The sequence below is a fragment of the Condylura cristata genome, unplaced genomic scaffold, assembly GCF_000260355.1.
Source record: "Condylura cristata isolate star-nosed mole 26May11 unplaced genomic scaffold, ConCri1.0 scaffold00038, whole genome shotgun sequence".
NCBI lineage: Eukaryota > Metazoa > Chordata > Mammalia > Eulipotyphla > Talpidae > Condylura > Condylura cristata.
In genome coordinates, this window is record NW_004567139.1 from 3436831 (window position 1) to 3457298 (window position 20468).

At 54.0% G+C, this 20468-nt stretch overlaps 1 protein-coding gene across 2 annotated transcripts in view; it reads right to left on the reverse strand.

Moving 5' to 3' along the window:
• RGS9 (regulator of G-protein signaling 9) overlaps positions 1-20468 on the reverse strand; it is a 49797-nt gene that overhangs the window by 5809 nt on the left and 23520 nt on the right. The window contains exons 9-17 of one of the 2 annotated variants that reach the window (XM_004693456.2): positions 19792-19854; positions 11235-11264; positions 10236-10297; positions 8478-8591; positions 7543-7658; positions 6052-6139; positions 4458-4596; positions 4199-4284; positions 3073-3190 (exon numbers count right to left, since the gene is read on the reverse strand). In XM_004693456.2, the coding sequence (XP_004693513.1) occupies positions 3073-3190; positions 4199-4284; positions 4458-4596; positions 6052-6139; positions 7543-7658; positions 8478-8591; positions 10236-10297; positions 11235-11264; positions 19792-19854 (816 nt within the window). Of the gene's footprint in view, positions 1-3072; positions 3191-4198; positions 4285-4457; positions 4597-6051; positions 6140-7542; positions 7659-8477; positions 8592-10235; positions 10298-11234; positions 11265-19782; positions 19855-20468 lie in introns of both variants that reach the window. The other variant, XM_012733141.1, reaches the window with a different exon arrangement.

Below are 20468 nucleotides of genomic sequence, written 5' to 3' on the forward strand. Positions count from 1 at the left end.
ATTCCAGGGTCGGGGAGGAGAGCCCGGGCAGACCCAGGCTGGGAGTGGACGGCTGATGACTGGAGCTGAGGTAACAGGCCACACACATGGACAAAGTCCCAGGTCCTCCCAAACCAGAGACTCTCCAGGTGGATGGTCCAGGCCAGTCATTGAGGATAATCATGTCCACCAACTAATTAACTCAGGACCCCTCTGTGGCTCTCATCTCCCCGAGTTTCCATTCCCTTTCCGGCCTCGGGACCCCTCACCCCCTCCCAAAGCAACACGTGGCGCCCCGACTCTGTTGTTTAACTGTCTTTCCTGTTGGCTGTCAGCTCCCCAACTTGTCTTTGCCCCACCCATGATCCCAGCATGTGGCATGATGCTCAGGGCACCGGGTGGGCTCTTGGGGGTGAGACGTGGGGTACAGACACGTCTCGCATGTGGGGACCAGGCCATTGAGCCAAAGTGAGCAGACCTCGTGTGTGCACCCTAAAGAGTTCGTGGAGACGTCCACACCCTGCCATCCCGCCGCCATCACGTTAGCTCTGCAATCTCACTCATAGCGGGCAGCTAGAAAGACTGCAAATATCTCTGATTTCATGCTTCGCAAACTTTCCCACGAAAGTAGGGCAAACGGCAGGAGAGCCGGGTAAACATGCTTTCCCAGGAGTCTGAGGGCAAAGCCTAAACCTGCCACTGCCAAGCATGAAATGTCTTTGAAGTCTCCAATTTTATCTTTAAAAATTCATGTATATTTTGCATTCTAATTCATAATATATTCATGATTATTTTAATGGGAAATTTTTAAACCACCTAACTTTCTTCCCATTCCAAATCTTCAAGGAAAATTGATGCCCCGGGCTGGAGACCCTCCTGGAATTCAACAAAATCTGTTTGAAGAAGCCGGGATCTGGTCCCAGGGCCTCACTGCTCAAGTCGGGAAGGAACGAGGTCGTGACTCGCTCAAGACCACATGCCTAGCGCCAGAACCAGGTCCAGCGTCCAGGAGCCTGTCTCCAAACCCAGGGCTTCCGGTCACTCACTCTTTTATCCGCGCACGTAATGCCCATTCATGCAGAACTCGCTAGGGCTCAGGTATGAGACTCCAAGTGGTGAGCGGCGTAGAAACGCTCCCTCCCCTCATGTCATTCAATTTCCAATGAGTCATGACTGGAAATCTCCACCTGGGGTTCCCAGGTAGGACCTCAACATTCCTCAAAAGAAAGAGGGGCAAAGTCACTCTTTTGGAATACAAACTAGTCTATGACTAGGGAACGCCGGGGCATAATGGAATCATCTCGCTAACATAAAACCAAGAGCCACAACTCTTACGAGAGCCGAGACCTTATACACACCAGGTCCTGCCCACATCGCCCACCTCATCTTGGGCCTCCACCCCCTGTCCAGAGCCCATTTACCTCACTGCAAGCCGTTCCTGAGACAGAGCTGTTGCACAAGCAGTCCTCCCCTGGAGAGGCCGCCGGCCTAGCCCATGTTCTCTGTCTGACCAACTCTTTCACACCCCCTGTTCCTCTGCCTCAGAGAGGTCTCCTCCATCCACCCCCTTCCCTGTTCCCTGTCAGGGCACCATCCCCACTTCCTGCGGCACACAGTCAGAAACTACACCATGCACAGCTATTGTTGACTGCAGTGGGGTCCCTCTGGCTCCCACTTTTTGCCTCCCCTCCTGTTTTCTGCTAAAAGACTTTGAAATTTCTCTCACTCAAGAGCTAGAGTCCATTTCTCCCCGACCCCCACCCCTCATCCCAGGCTGTATTGGGGGTCCCGGGAGAGAAAGCTGGAAGAGACCAAGTGCCGTTCCAGCTACGTCTCCAGAACCTCCTGCTTCCCTCGCTCCCGTGGGGTTCTGCCACTCCCCTCGGGCTGCGCCAACCTAGCTGTCAGGGGAAGAGAGACTGGCCAGTAGAACGGCAGAATCACGCCACTCGGCCTGGCCTGGGACGCCAAACTCCACAGACCCCCAGACACAGTGAGGCCCTCTAAGGCCAAAGAGCCCCACAGTGAAGAAACAGGGTAGCTGTAAGAGATTCTCGCTTGTGGTCATTACACAGCAACAGCGACCCGACAGTGGCAGCTGGTTTCACTATTATTTTGTTCGGTCCCAGACCATGAGCTTCATCAGACAGAGACCACGTCTATTATAGTCACGGGCACGTCACAGGCATGCAGTCAGCGCGCTGAGGGAGTCTTTGTGCTGTGCACGATCTCGCTCGGCAATTCTCTCCCCTTGGGACTCTCACACAGGGGTACGAGGCAAACCTAGCTTCAAGAAGTAGCTTCTAGGCCCCCCAAGGTGACAGGGTGGCCTGGCCCCAGGTAATGCTGCTGAGGAGGGAAGCTTCCGGACTGTGCCGGAGCCTCTCTTTGGCATTCTCATCTCGAGACTATCACGGACATCTGCCATCCCTCCTCCCAGCCCCTTCGACTTCACCCGCAAGATAAAAGACGCTCATCCCACAGAATGTTTCACTCCGCGCCCTGGAAGTCGCAGCTAGAGTCCTTCAGTCCTACAAGTTGTCCTCCCCGCGTGCCAAAGGGCATGGGGAGACCAGAGGAGGGGAAAGCCCAGTGACCCTCAATAATTATGACCAACAGGATGAACAGAAACGTCCCAGCTGGGTGTTTGCAGGTGAGTGTAACAGGTTTGGGGGGGGGGTGTACATTTATAGGGGAGCCCTGTAGAGCACTGCTTTCCAAGCAGAGGCGAATTGGAGCGGAGGATGAGACACAATGCCGGGCACAGGAGGGGGGAGGAGGCGCCTTCTCTAGTGTTCAAAGCAAACATTGATACAGAGGAACTTGGCTTTCACTATGAGAACCCCCAACTATGAGGACCCCCGAGCTCCTCCACCAGACAGCCTCCGCCCTCCTCTGCCCACCCTGTTGGCTGCAGAGCTGGGAGCCCACCTGCAGAGGGCAGAGGGTCAAGGCTGAGCGGGGCACGGCCAGGCCAGACGCCCACCCTGCCCCTCCTGGCTCATGTCTCCCAGTGCCCGCCCGCCACCCCCAGATTTATCTAGGAGACAGCTCTTTTTTGAGTTGGCTCCTACGGTCCAGCTTGCTCATGACCTGGGTGATGTCCACCGTGTTGGCTGCTTCCCGGGCCTTGGCTTCTTCCTCCAGCTGCCGCAGGACGACGGGGCTGGGGCTGGAGCGCAGGTGTCGCCGCATGAACGGGAGGCTGGAGCTGGAAGGGAGGATGGACGGGAGGTCAGGGAGGGCAGCGCCCGCCCCCACGGGGGTCGCGGCGGGAGGGCCGAAATCGGGGCTGGTTCCGACTGCCCAGCGAGCCTCGGGGGGCTCCTCACAGCCAGCGTGCGCAGTCTCTGTGCTGGTCTCCCCGTCGGAGAGGGGGCCAGAGTGTGCCCCACCGTGGTCACGCAAGGTTACATGAGACACAGAGGCTGCTGGGATGGCGACATTGCAGCTGTGGCTTCTGTAAAGTTGAGAAGTGGATTTGTCACCCTGACTCCTACAGGCTCTTCCTGAAGTGAAGCCAGGTCTGGGCACTAGAAGCTGGAGGGCTCTGACCCCAGGGGAGAATCCCCAGCCAGGGAGCTGACCCACATGGTGCAGCAGCTGCCCCTCATTTTTCCACCTGAGCCCCGTGGCCTCGGAGGAGAGAGCCCACCGGGAGCCCCTCTCTGGAAGGTGCCAGCTGCCTCTGCAGCACCCCCAGCTCCCCTTCCCTCTTTGGCCGCTGCCGGCCTTCTCTGCCCCTGCAGGCCAGCCCCTGGCTCTAGAAAACAAACCCTGGACTCTCCCCTGCGGTCAGAACCCTCCAGCTTCTAGACCTCTCCTGTCTCCCCGCTGCTCCCTCAGCGGTATATTTCAGTCCACCTGCCTGTTCTGCTCCCCACTCTGTCTCTCACGAATCCGCTCCCCGCCCCTGCACCTCTGGCCTGTACCCCAGTTCTGTCTGCATACATAAATATTTTTTTTTTTTAGTTAGTACCATGCTGCTGCCTCTCCCTGGGATAAAGGTGACCATCGAGCTGAGAACTGAAGCGCTTTCAAACCAGCGTGAGGAAAGCAAAGTCCTCTGGCCGTAGTTACGAAGGCCTTGCTGGGTGATTTCAAGGCGTGTATGGAGCCGAACGGGGCAACCCCTTCGCGGTCCCCAATATCCTCATCAAGCAGATAAGCAGAGGGACCCTCGCTCTGTGCACCCAGCAGTCCAGACCACCCCACTTGCCTTCTCTTGGAGGTTTCCTGAGGCTCGATGGCTTTGGCCAGCATTTCCTTATAGATGGGAGATTTTAAATAGCGCGCATAGGAATCCTGGAGGGAACAAGGGGGGAAGCAGTGTTCTGAGAGCCAAGTGTCAACCCAGGGAGGACGCCAAGTCACCCCCGCCCCCCCCACCCGCCGGGGGGCCGCCTCACCTCCCCGCGGGCGCCCGGGCCCGCCGGCCCCGCCGACCCGCGCACGCACCCACCCACCCACGCACGCACCTTCTTCATGAGCATGTAGATGTGTGTTTGCGCCGCGTCCAGCACATAGCGGTGGGGGTGCCGCAGGCCCTTGACCGTGATGTCCATGGTCTTGCCGTCGATGTTTATCCATCGCCTGGCCCCGGGGGCCAGGAATAGTCTGGGTGGGAGGAAAATGTCGGCGCGAGTAACTGAACCGTGTCAGTGAGTGAAAACTCCTGATCTGCTTGGGGGAGGGGTTGGCCTGGGTGAAAGCGGCCCCCTTTTTTGGGAAACACTAAAGAGTTTCAACAGTTGTCAACCTCTGAAGCAAGAAAACATCTTGCTGGTACTGGACGGTAAGCATTTACTGTGGTGTTTTCCCTGAGGAGACAGAGTAGAGGACATGCGGTCACCCAAGGGGCCAGGGAGAAGGGGGGCCCCCAACTTCCCTCCTCTCCCCACCTCACTTCCCTGGGGCCCATCTGGAACCAGGCCAAGCCGCCTCCAAGCTGGTGCCTGGGAGCTCTGATCCCCCTGGACGGGATCTGTGCATGTGTTTGGGGGCGAATCTCTCAGGCTGAGTTTGGGGGCAGCCCATGATCCCAGCACCAGGGTGGGAGAACCAGGGCACCCTGGCCAGGGCCCCAGAAGGAGCCCGCGCTCAGCCACACCGCCTGAGTCCCACGTCCCACGGGGCCTCGGGTGTTTGAGCTCTGTCTTCCCGACTGAATTGTCCTCACTCAGATATCTTGCCCAACTCCTAAGCTGTGCTTTCGATTTTTGGAATTCTGCCCCAGCTGGGGCGCCGGGGGAGGAGGACACTAACAGAATGATAAAGGCGAGTGTCTCTGCTGCAGACTGGGGGGGCTTAGCAGGGGCGGCCCAGCCAGGGTCAGTTGCAGGAACCCGAGTGGGTCTGCGCCACAAGGGCTGGGCCTCAGAGCCCACAGCAGGTGTCCACCGTGGCCAGCACCCAGGGTCAACCACCACAGGCGGGAGCAGCCAGGCTGGGCGGGGCAGGGGTGCAGAGAGCAGCAGCCCTGGGGTCCCCTGACAACTCACCCTTCTGTTTGGAGCTTGGCCCTAGAGGGGTGACTTGGGGAGAGGCGGGCCTGGAGAGGGTCGGGGGTGGCCCTGGGATTTGGAAGGCGGAGCCACTCAGTGAGAGCCGGAGCCAGGCCCACACAGCTGGCCAGCTGGGTGACCAGCTCCCTGGGAGGCCCTAGGAGAACCTCGCCACCTGTCATGGCCCTCCGTTCTCTAAGATGCTTGAGGGAAGAGGTTTCTCATCTCGCTGCTTCCTTGCTTCTCTCTCTAATGCACACACCCCTCAGGAGACCCAAGGGGCTAAGTCACAGACAAAACACTGCACTGTAATTGGGGGCAGCTTGGTTTTTAACTCCCAGGCACACTCCCGTGGGGATGTGCACCCGTCACCTGCCCCCCAGACATTCCTCAGGAGAGCCCCCAGGGCAGTGGTGTGTATTTATAGCTTGGGGGGACAGAGGAGTGATGACAGTGACATGTGGGCTGCAGGGCGCCTTCCCCCCAATCTGTCTCCACCTCAGATGCCAGGGGGTGGCCAGCGGGCGGTCTGAGAGGAGGCCTCTCAGACAACCTGGCTAATCCTCACTTGTAAATCTCCTCAGCTTTCTCCTTGACCTTGGACTGATCTCCATACTTCAGATCTTCACAGGCTTCCCAGAATCCCAGATTCTCCCCTGCGCAGGGGGTGGGGGCCACGCAGATGAAAGCCAGGCAGGAAACAAGTGGGGAAGAGAACAGAAAAGAAAAGCATCTGCTGAGATCCTGCCCTCCACAGAGGAGTCCAGTCTCAGGCACTCCTGGAGGGGGCCACATTCGACTCACCGCCCAGGCCCAGGGCCAGGGGACCCAGGAACCCCCCCTTTTATGTCCTTGGAAAGGAACTGATTGCACCCAGCATGTCCCCAGCCAGGGGGTTCCCACATATTATATACGATTTGATTTATGTATGTGAAACGTCCTGAATAAGCAAATCCATGAAAGCACAGATTAAGTGGTTGCCTAGGGCTGATGTTGAGAGCGGCAAAGGGGGGTACTGGGGGGGCGGGAGTAGGGGAAGAGAATAGGGAATGATTTCTAATGAGCAGAAGTTTCTTTTAAAAGTGGTGAAATGTCCTGGATTTATAGAGGGGGGCTGGTGGCATACTTTTGTGAATATACTGAAAACCACTGAGCTGTATGCTTTAAAAGAGAAACTGTTATGGCAAGTGAGTTATATATCCATAACAAATTAATTAAATAAAGCATTCATACCTGAAACCTCAGGAATCTCACATGGAAATACTAATAGCACTCGCTTAATAGCACAGGGAAATCTTTTTTGACGGCTTCTCATGGTTAGAAGTGATGTGGGGTCAGCTGAGGTGTAGTTCATCATTTCACCACTAGATGGCACCCTAGCCACTTATCGGCCCAGGGCTTCAGGCCTGTGCCCAGAGGGCTCCCCTCTCCCACCCATCTTCCCTGGTTTTGCTGTAGCATAGCAATTAGCCTTGAATAGAGGGAAGGGTGTTCACAAATGCATATGATAGTATAATGTGCCCCATCGGGCTCTCGAGCAGGCTAACACCTGCCCAGAGGGACTAATTTCAGTAGTAACACCCCAGTCACGTGGGACTTGGGCCAAAATGTGACACTCCTGGAGCTCATCCTCAGTAAGGAAGTGACAAACCCCGTGAAAGTAAATATTTCGACGAAGGGGTGACACCAACGAAATACTCAGCCTAGTGGATTTGGTCCTAAGTAGGTCTATGGTTTCCCCCAGACATTTCTGGGTGCAGTATATTAACATAAACAGGTGAGTGGATGGGACACAAAGTATCACCCCAAACACCCTTAGGACCCCAGTGGAAGCTGCCTCGGAGCCAAGGCCCAGGTTGCCCATCAAAGCCACATGTTAGAATCTTTGGGGTGCATTCAAAACCCCCAGAGATTCCACCCCAAACCAATAATAAAGGCACCTCGGATTGGGATCGAGCAAACATGTCAAAACATCCCCAGAGAAGTCAAATGTGCAGCCAGGGGAGAGAAGAAGCTCCCAGCTGAAGGAAATCAGCCGTTAGAAAATGCAGAGACCCACCACTGAATTCTTTCTTCAGAAAGTACTGGAAGCTCTGTCGCCCCTTGGGGTCTCGGATCAGCTCACTGAAGTTGAACGCCCACCGCTCCACCCGCATCTTGGTGGGGATCTCCACCCTGCAAGGACCAGGAGGTGCAAATCATCAAATGCTCACCGTGAGGGGCGTGCCCTGCCCCCCGGCCTCCATGACCCACACAGCCCAACCTCCCCACCCCTGCACCCAGGCACAGGCCAGGTGGTCACTTGCTGGGAAAATGCAGCCGTGGCCAGTCCTCTGGGCCTGCCCTCCAGGGTCCAGCCTTCCTAGGGAAGCGGGGAGGCCCACAGCACAGCTTCACACACCCACGGGCTCCCTGAGCCTTTTGGGCAACGAACTCCAGTGCCCCCATGGACACTGCCCAGCAGAGGTCAGGCCACCACACTGGGCCAGGGGAGGACTCAGCATATCCCGGTGATGTGCTGTGGCTACTGCCACCTACCACGCAGACACATGCGCCTCGGGGGTACACATGCCATGCACCCCTCGCCCCCCACAATTTTTATCGGGGTAACTCCCCAGTGCCTCTTCTAAAATGCGAGCCCACGCCCTTCCCTGTTGCCATGGTCTCCCTGAGCCAAATAGGACATTCGAGCTTCACTGGCTGATCTCTAACATCACAGGTCATCACAAAACTCATGGGGGGGGGTTTCTCCCATTTCTCCGGAATCCCCCATAATCCAGCACAGACCCTGGAAACAAAGGTTTCGAGTCCACACATCACACGGCCACAGGAGTAGCAGCAGTGGCCATGAGCAGGGGCTGAGCAACTCAGCTCTGGGGGCTCGGTGTCTCGTGCCCGGCAAGCCCAAGACACCAGAATAGAGTGAATTGTGTGGCGCGTGACTGCTAAGTCCAAAAGTCGTGCTTTCAAAGCCCCAGCAGACGGGACACCTACAATTTGGCATTCAGGTCCCAAAACTGGGTGTCGTCGGAGATCCAGGGGTTGCTGGGGAGGCAGCCTGACATGAGGGCGTCGTTGGAGGAAAACTGCTCACTGTATTTGACGATCCTGAAAAGCAAATGCAAAACCAGCTCCTAGAAGTTCAACACCCAAGAGACAAAATCAATACTCAGGTTGGCTGACCAGCCTGCCCTGCTGGGCCGGTACTGGCTCAATTACGCACGAATCACTGTCTTCTTAGAAAACTCTGTCAACCCTCCAGACCACTGGGTGTTTGACAAGCTCTGTCCCGGGTCTACTTGTGAAATGAAACCTCTCCCAGTCCAGTCCCGTTGTCGCTTTGCTCCTTGAAAATACAACTGCCTTACATTTTCTCAGTTTTCAAGATTGCCAACCAGTTCCATCTGCTCCCACCCTGGGCTCCCCTCACCCTGGGAGCACCGGGTTACCCGGACTCCCTGAGGGCCTGCTGTCAGGATGAGCCCTGCGCCTGTCAGGCTAATGCCTGTGCCTGGAACTCAGGCCCCTATCCAAGACCTGTGGTCCTATTAAGGGGACGGATGTCCTAAAGGATCTCCGCAGAGTCTTGTAGACTCCACCCCTACTCCAGCTTTCTGGACTCTACCCCCTACTCCTGTGATTGGAAACTACAACTCCCAGCAGCACCAGGGAGAGAACTGCAAGGACCCAAGGGCAGAGCTAGCAGGAATTCTGGGACATTTGGGGGATAAATAGGGCGCCGTTTCCTACAGCTCTCTCTCTCGCTCGTCTCTCACTCGGGAAACGGCTCTCAGGACCACATGACTCGGGGCTTTCAGTTAGTCTGTTATTGGAGCTCCACGTCAGCCGAGCAGGTAAGATATTCTAGTTACCTCGTATCTCTCTCTCTTTCCCTGGGTTGTTCCTTTTCCTTTCCCCTTTTGTAAGTAAACCCATTATTGACCCTTTTGTGTGTGCCTGCAGTACAACTAAATTTTAAGCATGGTGAGGACCCACAGATGGGCAGCCCAGTTCACACTGGGGTGCCCTGTAACAGTCTCACTGAGTGAGGGGTGACTGTGAGACTTCTGTCCATCTAGTTGAGCTGGAGTCTGTGAGCCAACATGTTTCCAGTTTGGGGGCAGTTTGGGAAAACCTGCCATGCCCCATCCCCCATAGGGAGCAGGACCCACTGGACACTCAAGGTCCCACCATGGTAGGCAGGCCCCTGAGACAGGCCAGAGCTCTGAGCTGTGGAAAGGATGAGGCCCTCTTAATCCTCCCATAGATCTTAGTAGAAGGGAAAGAAAACAGCCAGCTCACCCGTCCAGCAGGACTGATGTCGAAATTATAATCAAGAGGCACTGGAAAGTAGATCCTAGAAGTTTCCAGCAGCCTTGAGTCTCCTCCAAGGCCCTTCCTATTTCATTTCATGAAGTCAGGATTCTAGAACATCAGAGTCCACTTATCTGAGAACACTCTGTATCTTATAACCCCAAGCAACGCTCACGGAGCACTTGCACGAGTGTGATCCGAGCTCAGCAGCGACTCAGAGAAGTCGCTAGAAAACGTGAGTGAGGTGAGGACACATTTGCATGGGCAGGAGAGAGTTATGCAAATTAGGGACTGGAAAGATGTCAAAGATATTTGTAGATATTTTACAGGGGGTCACAGTGACCCCAACCAGACTGGAAGAGAGACACTGGGCAAACCAAGCATCTCTCTTGCCTTCTTATTGCTCAACTCATCGAGACCAATAAACTGGGAACATACCCTCCAAGGGACACAGAAGACTTCACGGTGGACCTCATTAAAGCCTGCTGGTAATACATGATCTGGAAGAGAGAGAATTGTGAGAAACATCCAATTCTTCGCGCTGCTGCATCAGCAGCTCACACTCACATCTGCACTCCAGAACCACACCCTTCCCACACCGGCCAGGACAATCGGACTGAGCCACCGTAGACAGGTGGCCCCAAACTCCACATGAGGAGCCTCCTGGACTAGTCTGGAGGAGGCACCCACTGCAAACAATAAGGTCTGGGCCCTCCCTGGTGCACAAGGGGTTAAAGCGCAGCACTATGAAGCTGTCTGCAGCCACTGCAGCCCTAGTTCGATCCTGGCCAGAGAGCTGACACCGTGGTGCAGCAGGCCTCTCCTGACCCGCCCACTGCTCCCCTCAACAGTGTGTTTCTATCAGTCTGCCTGTTTGCTCCCTGCTCTGTGTCATCCCCCACATGGCTGGCCTTTACTCCAGTTCTTGTATGCATAAATAAATAAATCTTTAAAAAAAAAAAAAAAGAAGAAGAAGAAAGAAAATAAGTTCTAAAGCATGTTAGAACTACACCCAGGAACAGATGCTGGGCTCTCGCGTGCTTTTGGCTGACAGAGGCGGGTCTAACTTCATGGCCAGCACTGCTCAGGACTCGGTCTTGGGTTCTCTGTACAAGACTTGTCACCTGGAAGATTCCTAAGGGCCCTGACCTGGGGAGCAGGATCGAGTGGTAATACAAACACCCTGCAACCTTTGCTCCCCTGTCTCTCAGTTCTGTGGCTTCTGAGAATGTACTGTATCCCAGCTCTCAGCCTAAGCCCCACTCAGATCAAACAAAAGATGCTTTGTCATTCTGTGCCTTCATTCATTTGGAAACAATTGTTTGGATGTTCCACGTGGCTTTCATTTCATTACTGAGTGCAGAGCAGAAAACCAAAGTACAGAGAATTTGTTAAGGATTTGAAATCAAATTTTCCTGGAATTGGGAGATTAATTACCTCTTTTTTAACAGCAGTGATTGTTTGTTTCTGTAAAACAAAGAAACAAAACCATTAAACAGAGGCTATTAAAGGACAGTTCCAATACCCACTTGAGAAATAAAAATCCCTTCCCATGAGAAGACTGTCCATCTTGTCTTACTTAAAAGCAAACTCTTCCCATCTCCACCACCTCCACCCCCGGCTACCCAGCCACTACAGAGTTAGGCCAAGTGAGTTGTGATGAGGAGAGAGCATGATTTACTGCTGTAACTTTACCTTGCTCCCAGGATAAATGAAAGGAAGAGACCGCAGCGGACTCAGATAAAGATGGGAAAGCACATGAGATGGAACTTGGGTGTTTCTTTTCTCGTGAGAGATTCCTAAAGGGATGGGGCATTCATTCCTCAGGTATTCACGACAATTTGACCAGTACCACAAGTGGAAAAAGAAAAGCCACACAACAGAAAATGAAGCACACGTGAACAAACACAAGACCAGCATCCACTAAAACCGGAGGCCCAGAGTGGAGGCATAAGGGGGAAGATTATGTCAGGACCCCTGTCACTGAAGCTGCTGAGCTTCTTCCTGGGGGTGAGCTGTCGGCCCCCTTTCTCCAGACTGTATCGTTCCAGCACAGAAAGGCTGGCTCCAAGAGGGACTCGTGAGGGTCTTAGAAACCCCTGGAAACCACCTGTCTCATGAAACCGTCTATACGCTGACAAGCGTCCTCGGGTCTCCCTTCTGTCCCAAGCGCTCTTGGAAGTTGGGCTCAGTGAGATGTTCCCCCCACCCCTCGGTTCTCCAAGGTTCGGTTCTGTTCCGGGGCTGCCCTGCCTGGTGCTGACTCCTATGCTTCGAGCTGCTAATATCCACGCTGCTTCACGCGACCAAGTGTTCCCTTGAGACAGAGTCAGAAGTCGGCCAGTTGGTAATACCGTGCTGGCCCAGAGTCGCTGAGGAGGAAAGAAAGTGGATCCATGCTGGAAAAGCCACATTCTTGCTCCTTTCTAATGCAGGCTGGGCTCATTTGGCTTCACTCATTGCTTCTAAATAATTGCTTTCACAGGAAACCTTCTTGGCTGGGTGGGACTTTCGAAGCATTATCTCAGAAAGGGAAAGCCCAGGTGGGCGTCTCTGCTTTGCACTCACACACACTCCTTCATACACGCATCCAGGCTGCAATTCTGTCTCTGTTTGCAGGACTCCACAGGGTACCAGGAAGGGTGGGGGAGGGGCCATATCTCGCCTCCCAGCCTTTCTGGTGGAAAGTAGCTGCTTAACAAATAGCAAATTAATGACCATCCCAGTGCGCTCCCTGGCTTAGAAAAATGGGATGAGGCCCTCCCTGGTGGGGCAACGACCGGGACTGCAAGCCAGCTGCAGCCACTTCAGTGCCCACTGGATCCCTGGCCCCGGAGGTGACCCACGTGGCGCGGCAGACCTCTCCTGTCTCCCCACTGCTCCCCTCAGCAGTGTGCTTTGTCCATCTGCCTGTTCTGCTCCCCACGCTGTCTCTGGTGAAGCCTCTCACCGCCCCTGCACCTCTGGCCTGTGCCCCAGTTCTGTATGCATCAATAAAGAAATCTTTTTTAAAAAGTGCTCTCTACTGATCTCCACCCTCTGCTCAAAGAAGAAGCTGGACTTCGGTGTAATAATAACCACCTAGTGCAAAGCAATTTATACCTCTCTGAGCCCTGACAACATTTGAAAGGTGGAGGGTTTAGGGTCCACTCTTCCCCTGAGTAAGCCAAGGCTTTCAGAGGTTCTGGACAACTAGCTCAGCATCTCTGTTTTGGTCATTGGTCAAGATTCAAGCCTAGACCCCCCCCCTGCCCTTTACGGAGAGATGCAGAGATACAGAGAAAGAGAAAACAGCCGGCTCTCTCTTCAATGCCTCCCTTGCCCTGGAGCTGCAAAGCTGCAGGATGAGAAGACTCCGCCCAGCCGCTTCATTTAAAACTAAAACAAAGAAGAGGTGCAACACAAACACAGGAAGCTCTCTTTAATTAATGCTGAGGATGGTAAAACAAACTCCCAGCTAAAGATAAATAAGATCTGAGGAGCTAACAAACCACCCGTGACTATAATTAACCACACTGTATCATCCACTTGAAAATTGCTAAGAAACTAGATCTTAAATGGTATCACCAGACTCACACAGAGAGACAGACAGACACACACACACACACACACATGCCATAATTATGTGAGGGGAAGGAGGAGCTAATTGTAATAATCATTTTGCAAAATATGCAAATATCTGATCATCATATTACTATTACCCAACTTAAACTGTAAGTTATCTGCTAGTAATATCTCACTAAACCTGGGGGTGGGGTGGGGGTGGGGACTCATTCATGCTGTCAAGATCCTAATCAAGCTGTCCCCTCCCTGCCTGCTCAGAAGATACTGTCACTTCAAAATACCAGGGCCCAAAATGCAACTTCCTGTCAGCGCTGCCTGTGGCCACTTCCTGTCAGACGCTATGCTATGGCCACTTCCTGTCAGCCACAGTTCTGTGACCACTTCCTGTCAGCCACTGCCTGTGGCCACGTCCTGTCAGACGCTACTCTATTGCCACTTCCTGTCAGTCACAGCTCTGTGGCCCACAGGTTTCTGAAGGGACAGATACAATGAGCCAGATTCTTAGTGCATGCTGCCCTTCTCTGCACCCCAAGGGAGCTATCCTTACACCCTCATTTCTAGTCTACCTAGCACGGTCTGACTTTGGCCTAGTATGTTCTTCTCTGGGGCTATTTTCTCAATATTCAGGGCTTACAATTTCTTTATATTTTCATTCATGTCACCTGATTTTACTACCTTTACAGGGCTCTGAATCGATGGTATGTTTCACTGTTGGCTTTCTGATCCCCAGAATCAGCAGTCATCTCTGGAAATCAGGCAGCAGTGGGTCCACTTGAAACTGAGAGCTCCCTACCTCACCTTGGATTGTCCACATAGATTTTTTGCATCGATTTTTAGCTTTAAAAATAGATATCCTTGATCCAGCTTCCTCTAGATTGACATACTGGGTGTCTCTGAATTTACAGAGGTGTGGTAGAGAGGGTTCTAGATTTTTCTAAAAGACGAGGAGGGGATTTGGCCTAGGTGGGGGTGAGGAGATGTGTGGATGGTCCAGAAAAGAGGACTCACTCTGGAGTCAGACCCAGCCAGCTCCCTGCCCTGCTGCGGACATCTGGCGCCCACATGGCTCTGAATGCCTTATTAAGCCTCCAAAAGCCTCTGTTTTCTCATTTGTAAAAGGGAGTAGGGGGGAGGAGGGCCGAGTGAGGTAACAGACACAGGTGACAGGCACAGCAGACTCAGCACCCATTTGGCTGTTGATTTGGGCTCAAAATTCTACTGAGAATAACAGAATTAATCCTCATCATAAAACAAGGTAGATGTACCTGCAAGCCTTAAACATCCTAACACTATACTAACAACAACAACAAATGCAGTTTATTATTAGCCCAAAAATCAAATTGAACTGGTCTGCCTATGTTTTTATTTGCCAAATCTCCTGAATATATCAATAAAATATTGCTTTGCCAAAAGTCACAAGAAACATTGATTTAAAGAAAAGCAAAGTTATTTAAAAATTAAGGCTCGGGCCCTCCCTGGTGGCGCAGCGGGTTAAAGCACTGCACAAAGAAGCTTAAGCCACTTCCACATGAGTTTGATCCCCGCCTGCCCCGGAGGAGACCCACATGGCCTGGCAGACCTCTCCTGACCCGCCCGCTGCTCCCCTCAGCCGTGTACTTCTTCGATCTGCCTGTTCTGCTCCCCGCTCTGTCTCTGGTGAATCCTCTCACCTTCCGCATCTCTGGATTGTACCCCAGTTCTGAATGAATAAATAAATAAATCTTAAAAAAAAAATTACAGGCTCACATATACACAACAGAATATTATTCAGCAACCAAAAAAAAATAAATAAATAAACACATGCCTTTTGCTGCAACATGGATGGAGCTGGAAGGGATCAGGTTTAGTGAAGTAAGCCAGAAAGAAAAGGAAAAGTACCCGGTGGTTAAAGGAGCATAAAGGACCAGGCGAGAAAATAACAATTATAATGAACAGCTATATACCAGAGACATTTTATGGGAGTGGATTGGGGAAGGGGATCAAAAACAGTGGGGGGAAGGAAATGCACTGGACTACGGTGATGGCACATGGGTGATGGCACATGGGTGATTCGGTGATGGGAAGCCCACGGGGATTGCAGCTGAGACGGAAAAAGACACAAAATGATGTAAAAATAGACTAGAAATAGAAAAATAGACAAAATTTAAAAAAAAATCTTACAGGCTCACACATATTCCTAAGCAATTCAAAGGCAACGGCCTTGACAGAATAAGAGGGAAAGAGTTTTCTACCCCAGAATGTATGCACATTCCTGGGCTTTCCCAGCCGTTCATGCCTCCTGGTGTGAAGTCACTTCTTGAGGCCTCACCCTGGCTGCTGCTGGGAGGGATACCCTGCCTGCCTGAGGATCCTCGAATTCCCTGCATTCCTGGAATACTGTCTTGTTTTTTTCCCACTTGCAGAATTGTCCAAATAGGGACACGCTGAGAGCTTGTTTACACAGCTCTGAGGCCAGCTTGTCAGCCTGAAGCCCGGAGGCGGCAGCAGACAAGGGACAGGGCAGGCGGGGGTCACTGTGTGGCCTGAGAGCCAGGGCCACTGTAGACGGGAGCTGAGGGTCAGGGAGAGAGGGCAAGAGTCTGGGCCAGTCAGGCACCATGCAGACACAGCAAGGACAATGCAGATGGGGAGAGCCGTGAGGAATGGAGGACCACAACACGGGGAGTAGCCAGAGGGTCAAGGGGGACATCTGGAACTAGAGTGGTTCATCCGAAGCAGGCAGGAAAAGAGCAGGGCGAGGCTGTCCACAGAGACAGGCGTTTAAGGTAGTGACCGTCTCCTGTGGCGTCTGTCCTCCCAGGTACTCCTTGCTCAGGCTGACTTTCCTCACAAGCTGTCGGGCCCAGTGCAGAGCGAAAGGCAGGGTCCTTGTGCCAACGTATACACATGCACACCAAACACTCATTGTGATGGGTATGTGTGAACCACAGTGACATGCACAGATCTCCCAAGCCAGGGACCCCGACTGACCACAGGAAGGACCCTGCTCCAGCATAGGAACCACCTGCCCATGAAACTGGCCTGGGACCAGACCAAAGGAGGCTGGCTTGGGGGGGTGGGGGGGATGGGAGCCTCAGGGAAGGGCAAGACTATAGGACAGGGGAAGACCTGGACTTGCTCCTGGCTGGGCCAGGGTGGCCAAACTGCTAAATCTCTGTTTCTGTTTCGTGTGAAAAATGTAACCGACGCTCCCTTTCTTATCAAATCCCCTGAGAAGGCAATGAAATCCCACACAGCGTCCAGAAGCCATGACAGGGACATTAGGCCCCCAGGCAGGACGCAGAGTGGGCTGGACGCGCGTCAGCCGAGAGCCAAATCCCTGCTTCCCGGGGCCCCAGGTGTGTCTTGGGAAGTGGCCACTCTCCCCGCCTGCCCCCTCACCTCTGTAACTGGGTGCTAGCGAGATGCGCTGCCTCCCTGGGTTGCAGGCGTCTTCCCTGAGTTGGGACCTGGGGTGCCCTCAGCACCACGGCAGGCCCCAAGCCCTTACAGAGGCCACAAGAAAACTGCCCCCACCTCAGAGGGTCTATGGGGGTGCTGTCACCCACTGAGGCCCCAGGCCGCCGGCTCTGCAGAGCCCTGAAGCTGACCGGGGCCGTATTTCTGTGTTCCACCCCAAGTCCAGTGTGCAGGGCTGCAAAAACAGGCTGCTCTCAGCAGCTGTCTGTAGGGCCAGGAAGGGGGTGAGACTGGGGAGTTCCTGCCGCGGCCTCCAAGCAGGAAGAAGTGTGAGGGCACATAAAAGCAGAAGAGAAAATGACGAGAAAACCAATGGCCCCGAAATAGGGTCGAGGGTCCACGGAACCACGTAAATTCTCGCCCTCACTGTTTGGGGGAGTGTCCACACGTTGGTACTTTCTAGACACTTCCAGAACCTTCACAAATGGACTCATTGACCCCTCCAGGAGAGGAACCGTCATCACTCCCAAGTCTATGGATGAGGAGACTGAGCTTTGAATGGCCCTGGCCTCATCTCAGGCCACCCAGGGAGCAGGGGCGCTGGGGCTCACCTCCAAGCAAGCTCCCCTCAGCACACCTGCTGGCCCTCGTCACTGAATGACCACGTAATCCTGTCAGGACGGAGGGAGGAATGGCCAGCTATGGACACAGCTGCCCACAGCCAGGTCAGGGCCCGGCCGCCATCCAGCTTCTGCCCAACAGGGTCAGGTTTTCTCTGAAGTAAAGGGAAAGTGGGATACCGTGTCCACCTGGGACCCCATATGCCTCCAGATGATGGAACAGAGAGAAGACAGTTTCTCTGGGGGTGGCCCTGGTCCCCAACACCTGGCCAGTTTCTCCTAGGACTGGGCAGCCACACTGGCCAGAGGCCCTCAGCCCGAGGAAGTGGGTCACCCAGGGGCAGAGACTCTGCCCACGGCGCCCCCTTTCTGACACTCGATGCTGCCATTTCTGTGGGGGTTTTGCCCCTATTTCAAGAGAACAGATTTCATTTTAAGAAGTTACTAATGTGGACCCTCTCTGGTGGCACAGTGGGTTACGTCTCAGAGCTATGAAGCTATCTGCAGCCACTGCAGCACAAGTTCGATCCCCGGCCAGGGAGCTGACATACAGGGTGCAGCAGACCTCTCCTGCCTCCCCGCTGCTCCCCTCAGCTGTGTATTTCAGTGGATCTGCCTGTTCTGTTCCCCCTCTGTCTCCGGTGAACCCTCTCACACCTCCCCTCCCCGCCACCACGCACCTCTGGCTGGTACCCCTGTTCTTGTATGCATAAATAAATAAAATGTTTAAAAAGGAAAAAAGTTACTAATGCTCAGAAGTGGCATATTCTTCCTGCAAGCTTGCTCTTCCGGGAAACGAAACAGAAGCAGGAAACCTTCCTACTCCCAAGGCCTCATGCAGACACTTCATGTTCTGGGACCCTCTCCCCTCAGGGCAGATAAACCACTGTGTGTGAGCCATGGCACTGGGGTGGGGGCAGGGCAGCAGGGGCCAGTCGGCATGAAATTCCAGCTCGATGTTCTTCTTAATATTCCACAGTGACCCAAGTGCACAGACCGTAGAAAGAGAGCTGGTGGGAGAAAGAGACACAGAAGATGAGGGTAGACCTGAGAGAAGCACCCCGCGCCGAGCACCAGCAGGGAGAAGACAGCCCCTGCCTCACACACACTGAGGGCCCGCCAGCATCTGGCCAGGGGCCGATTTTGAGATCCGGAGGTGAGCTCGCTGCCCTGCCTGGCCGCCAGGGAGGGTGAAGGGGCCTCTTCTGGGAGGAGGGGTGTGGATGCAGCCTTGGGAGGTTACCCCAAAGCAGTAGGGAGTAGAAGTTACCCCAGCAGGGAGCTGCTGGCCTCCTCGAGGTTCCTCCCTGAGCTGAAGCTAAAATGCACACGCGTATGCACGCACGCGTGCGAGTGGAAGCCTGGCTGGCTGGGGGCAGACTGAATGGTGTGCGTTCCACCGCCAGCCCCTCCTCCATTCCAGAGGCTTCCAGAGCTGCCAGTTACCCTTTACAAAGGCAACTCTTCTACCCTGGTTCAGTACTTTCCCTGATGATTTTGTTTCCATGGAGACAGAACCTGGCAGGCCTTGGCAATTACCTGTTATCTGAGGAGGGAGCATGGAGATAGGCCCTGAAGCTGACGGCCCATGTGTGTGTCAAAGGTAAGGTCACCGTGCGCCGGGGGCAAGGGACCTCAGAGTGTCCCTCTGGCACTCACGGGGGGCACCCGCTGACACCCTGAGTTCCAGGTCCAAACGGACCAAAGTTCACGCACATCACAGAGCTGCCTCGGCATCGTTTTCCTGCTCCCTCTTCCTTCCCCTTCCATTTGCTTCTCCCTCCTTCCCGGCACCAGGCCTGAAGGCTTGCTGGGAGGCAGACAGCAAAGGCAAAGCTCCTAGGCCAGACCATGGGTGTTCCTCAACACCCCACGGGGAGCCCCCGAGAATCAGCTGTCTGTAGTGCCGCTCAGGAACAGTGAACAGCACAGCGTTTCTTTAAATAAAAAAACCCCAGAGGAAATGGAAATCAGTCACCCACCTAACCTAACTGGCCTATTGAGGGAAAGGGCCCTGTCAAACAAAGACACTTCTAAGAAAGCAAAGGAGGGTGTTGGTAAGCTTCCCACCCCACTGTCAGGTAAAATTCCAGGGAGTAAGGTCTAGTCAACTGATTCAAGGATGGTGAGCCGGAGCTTCCAGGCCCCGGGAGCCTGAGAACTGGCGGAAACTGGGCAGAATGTCCGTGTGCATTTGGGTAGAGGGTTCATGGCTGTCATCAGATTCTCAAAGGCTTTTCTGTGGCTCAGAAAAGTCTACAAGGCTGCTGTGTAGTCGCGGGGCACCCTCGGCATTCTCTCCATCCGCGGGCCCCTGGCTGGGGCCTCCCTGCTCCGACCCTCACACATCTCTGGGCCTGAGAGCCCGACCCAGGCCCTGCCCACTGTCTGCAGACACCCACCTGGTTTACCTGAACTTCATTTGGATTGGTCACGCGGTCCAAGCCGTAGTCCAGCACATTGTTCATTCCTGGCTGGATGGAATAAAAATAATATAAAGACCACTGCAAGGAGATTCCCCAGTTTCCAATTAGTTTTAGAAGTTGAAGATTATTAGGCTGAGCTGGGAAGGGCTCGTGGCCCAGCCCACGTGGAGCTATGAGGGTACATAGCACTGCTGCATAAGCCGGCGAGTTTTATCAGGGTTGTTCTACCACCATGGCATCCAGGAATGCAACATGGTGGAGAGGATAGATAGGTGGATTGGTGGGTGGATGGATGTACAGATGGGCAGATGAGTGGGTGGGTGAGTGGGTGGATGGATAGATGGGTGGGTGGATGGATGGATGGATGGGTGGATGGATGGATGGATGGATGGATGGATGGATGGATGGATGGATGGGTGGATGTGTGGATGGATGGATGGATGGATGGTGGATGACACTCAAACTCAGTAAGAGCTCACTAAGTTAGTACATGGGATTCCGGCCTCTTTCCAGACATAAATCAATAATCTCTGAGTGGGTGGGTGAGTGGGTGGATGGATGGATAGATGGGTGGGTAGATGGATGGATGGATGGATGGATGGGTGGATGGATGGATGGATGGATGGATGGATGGATGGATGGATGGATGGATGGATGGGTGG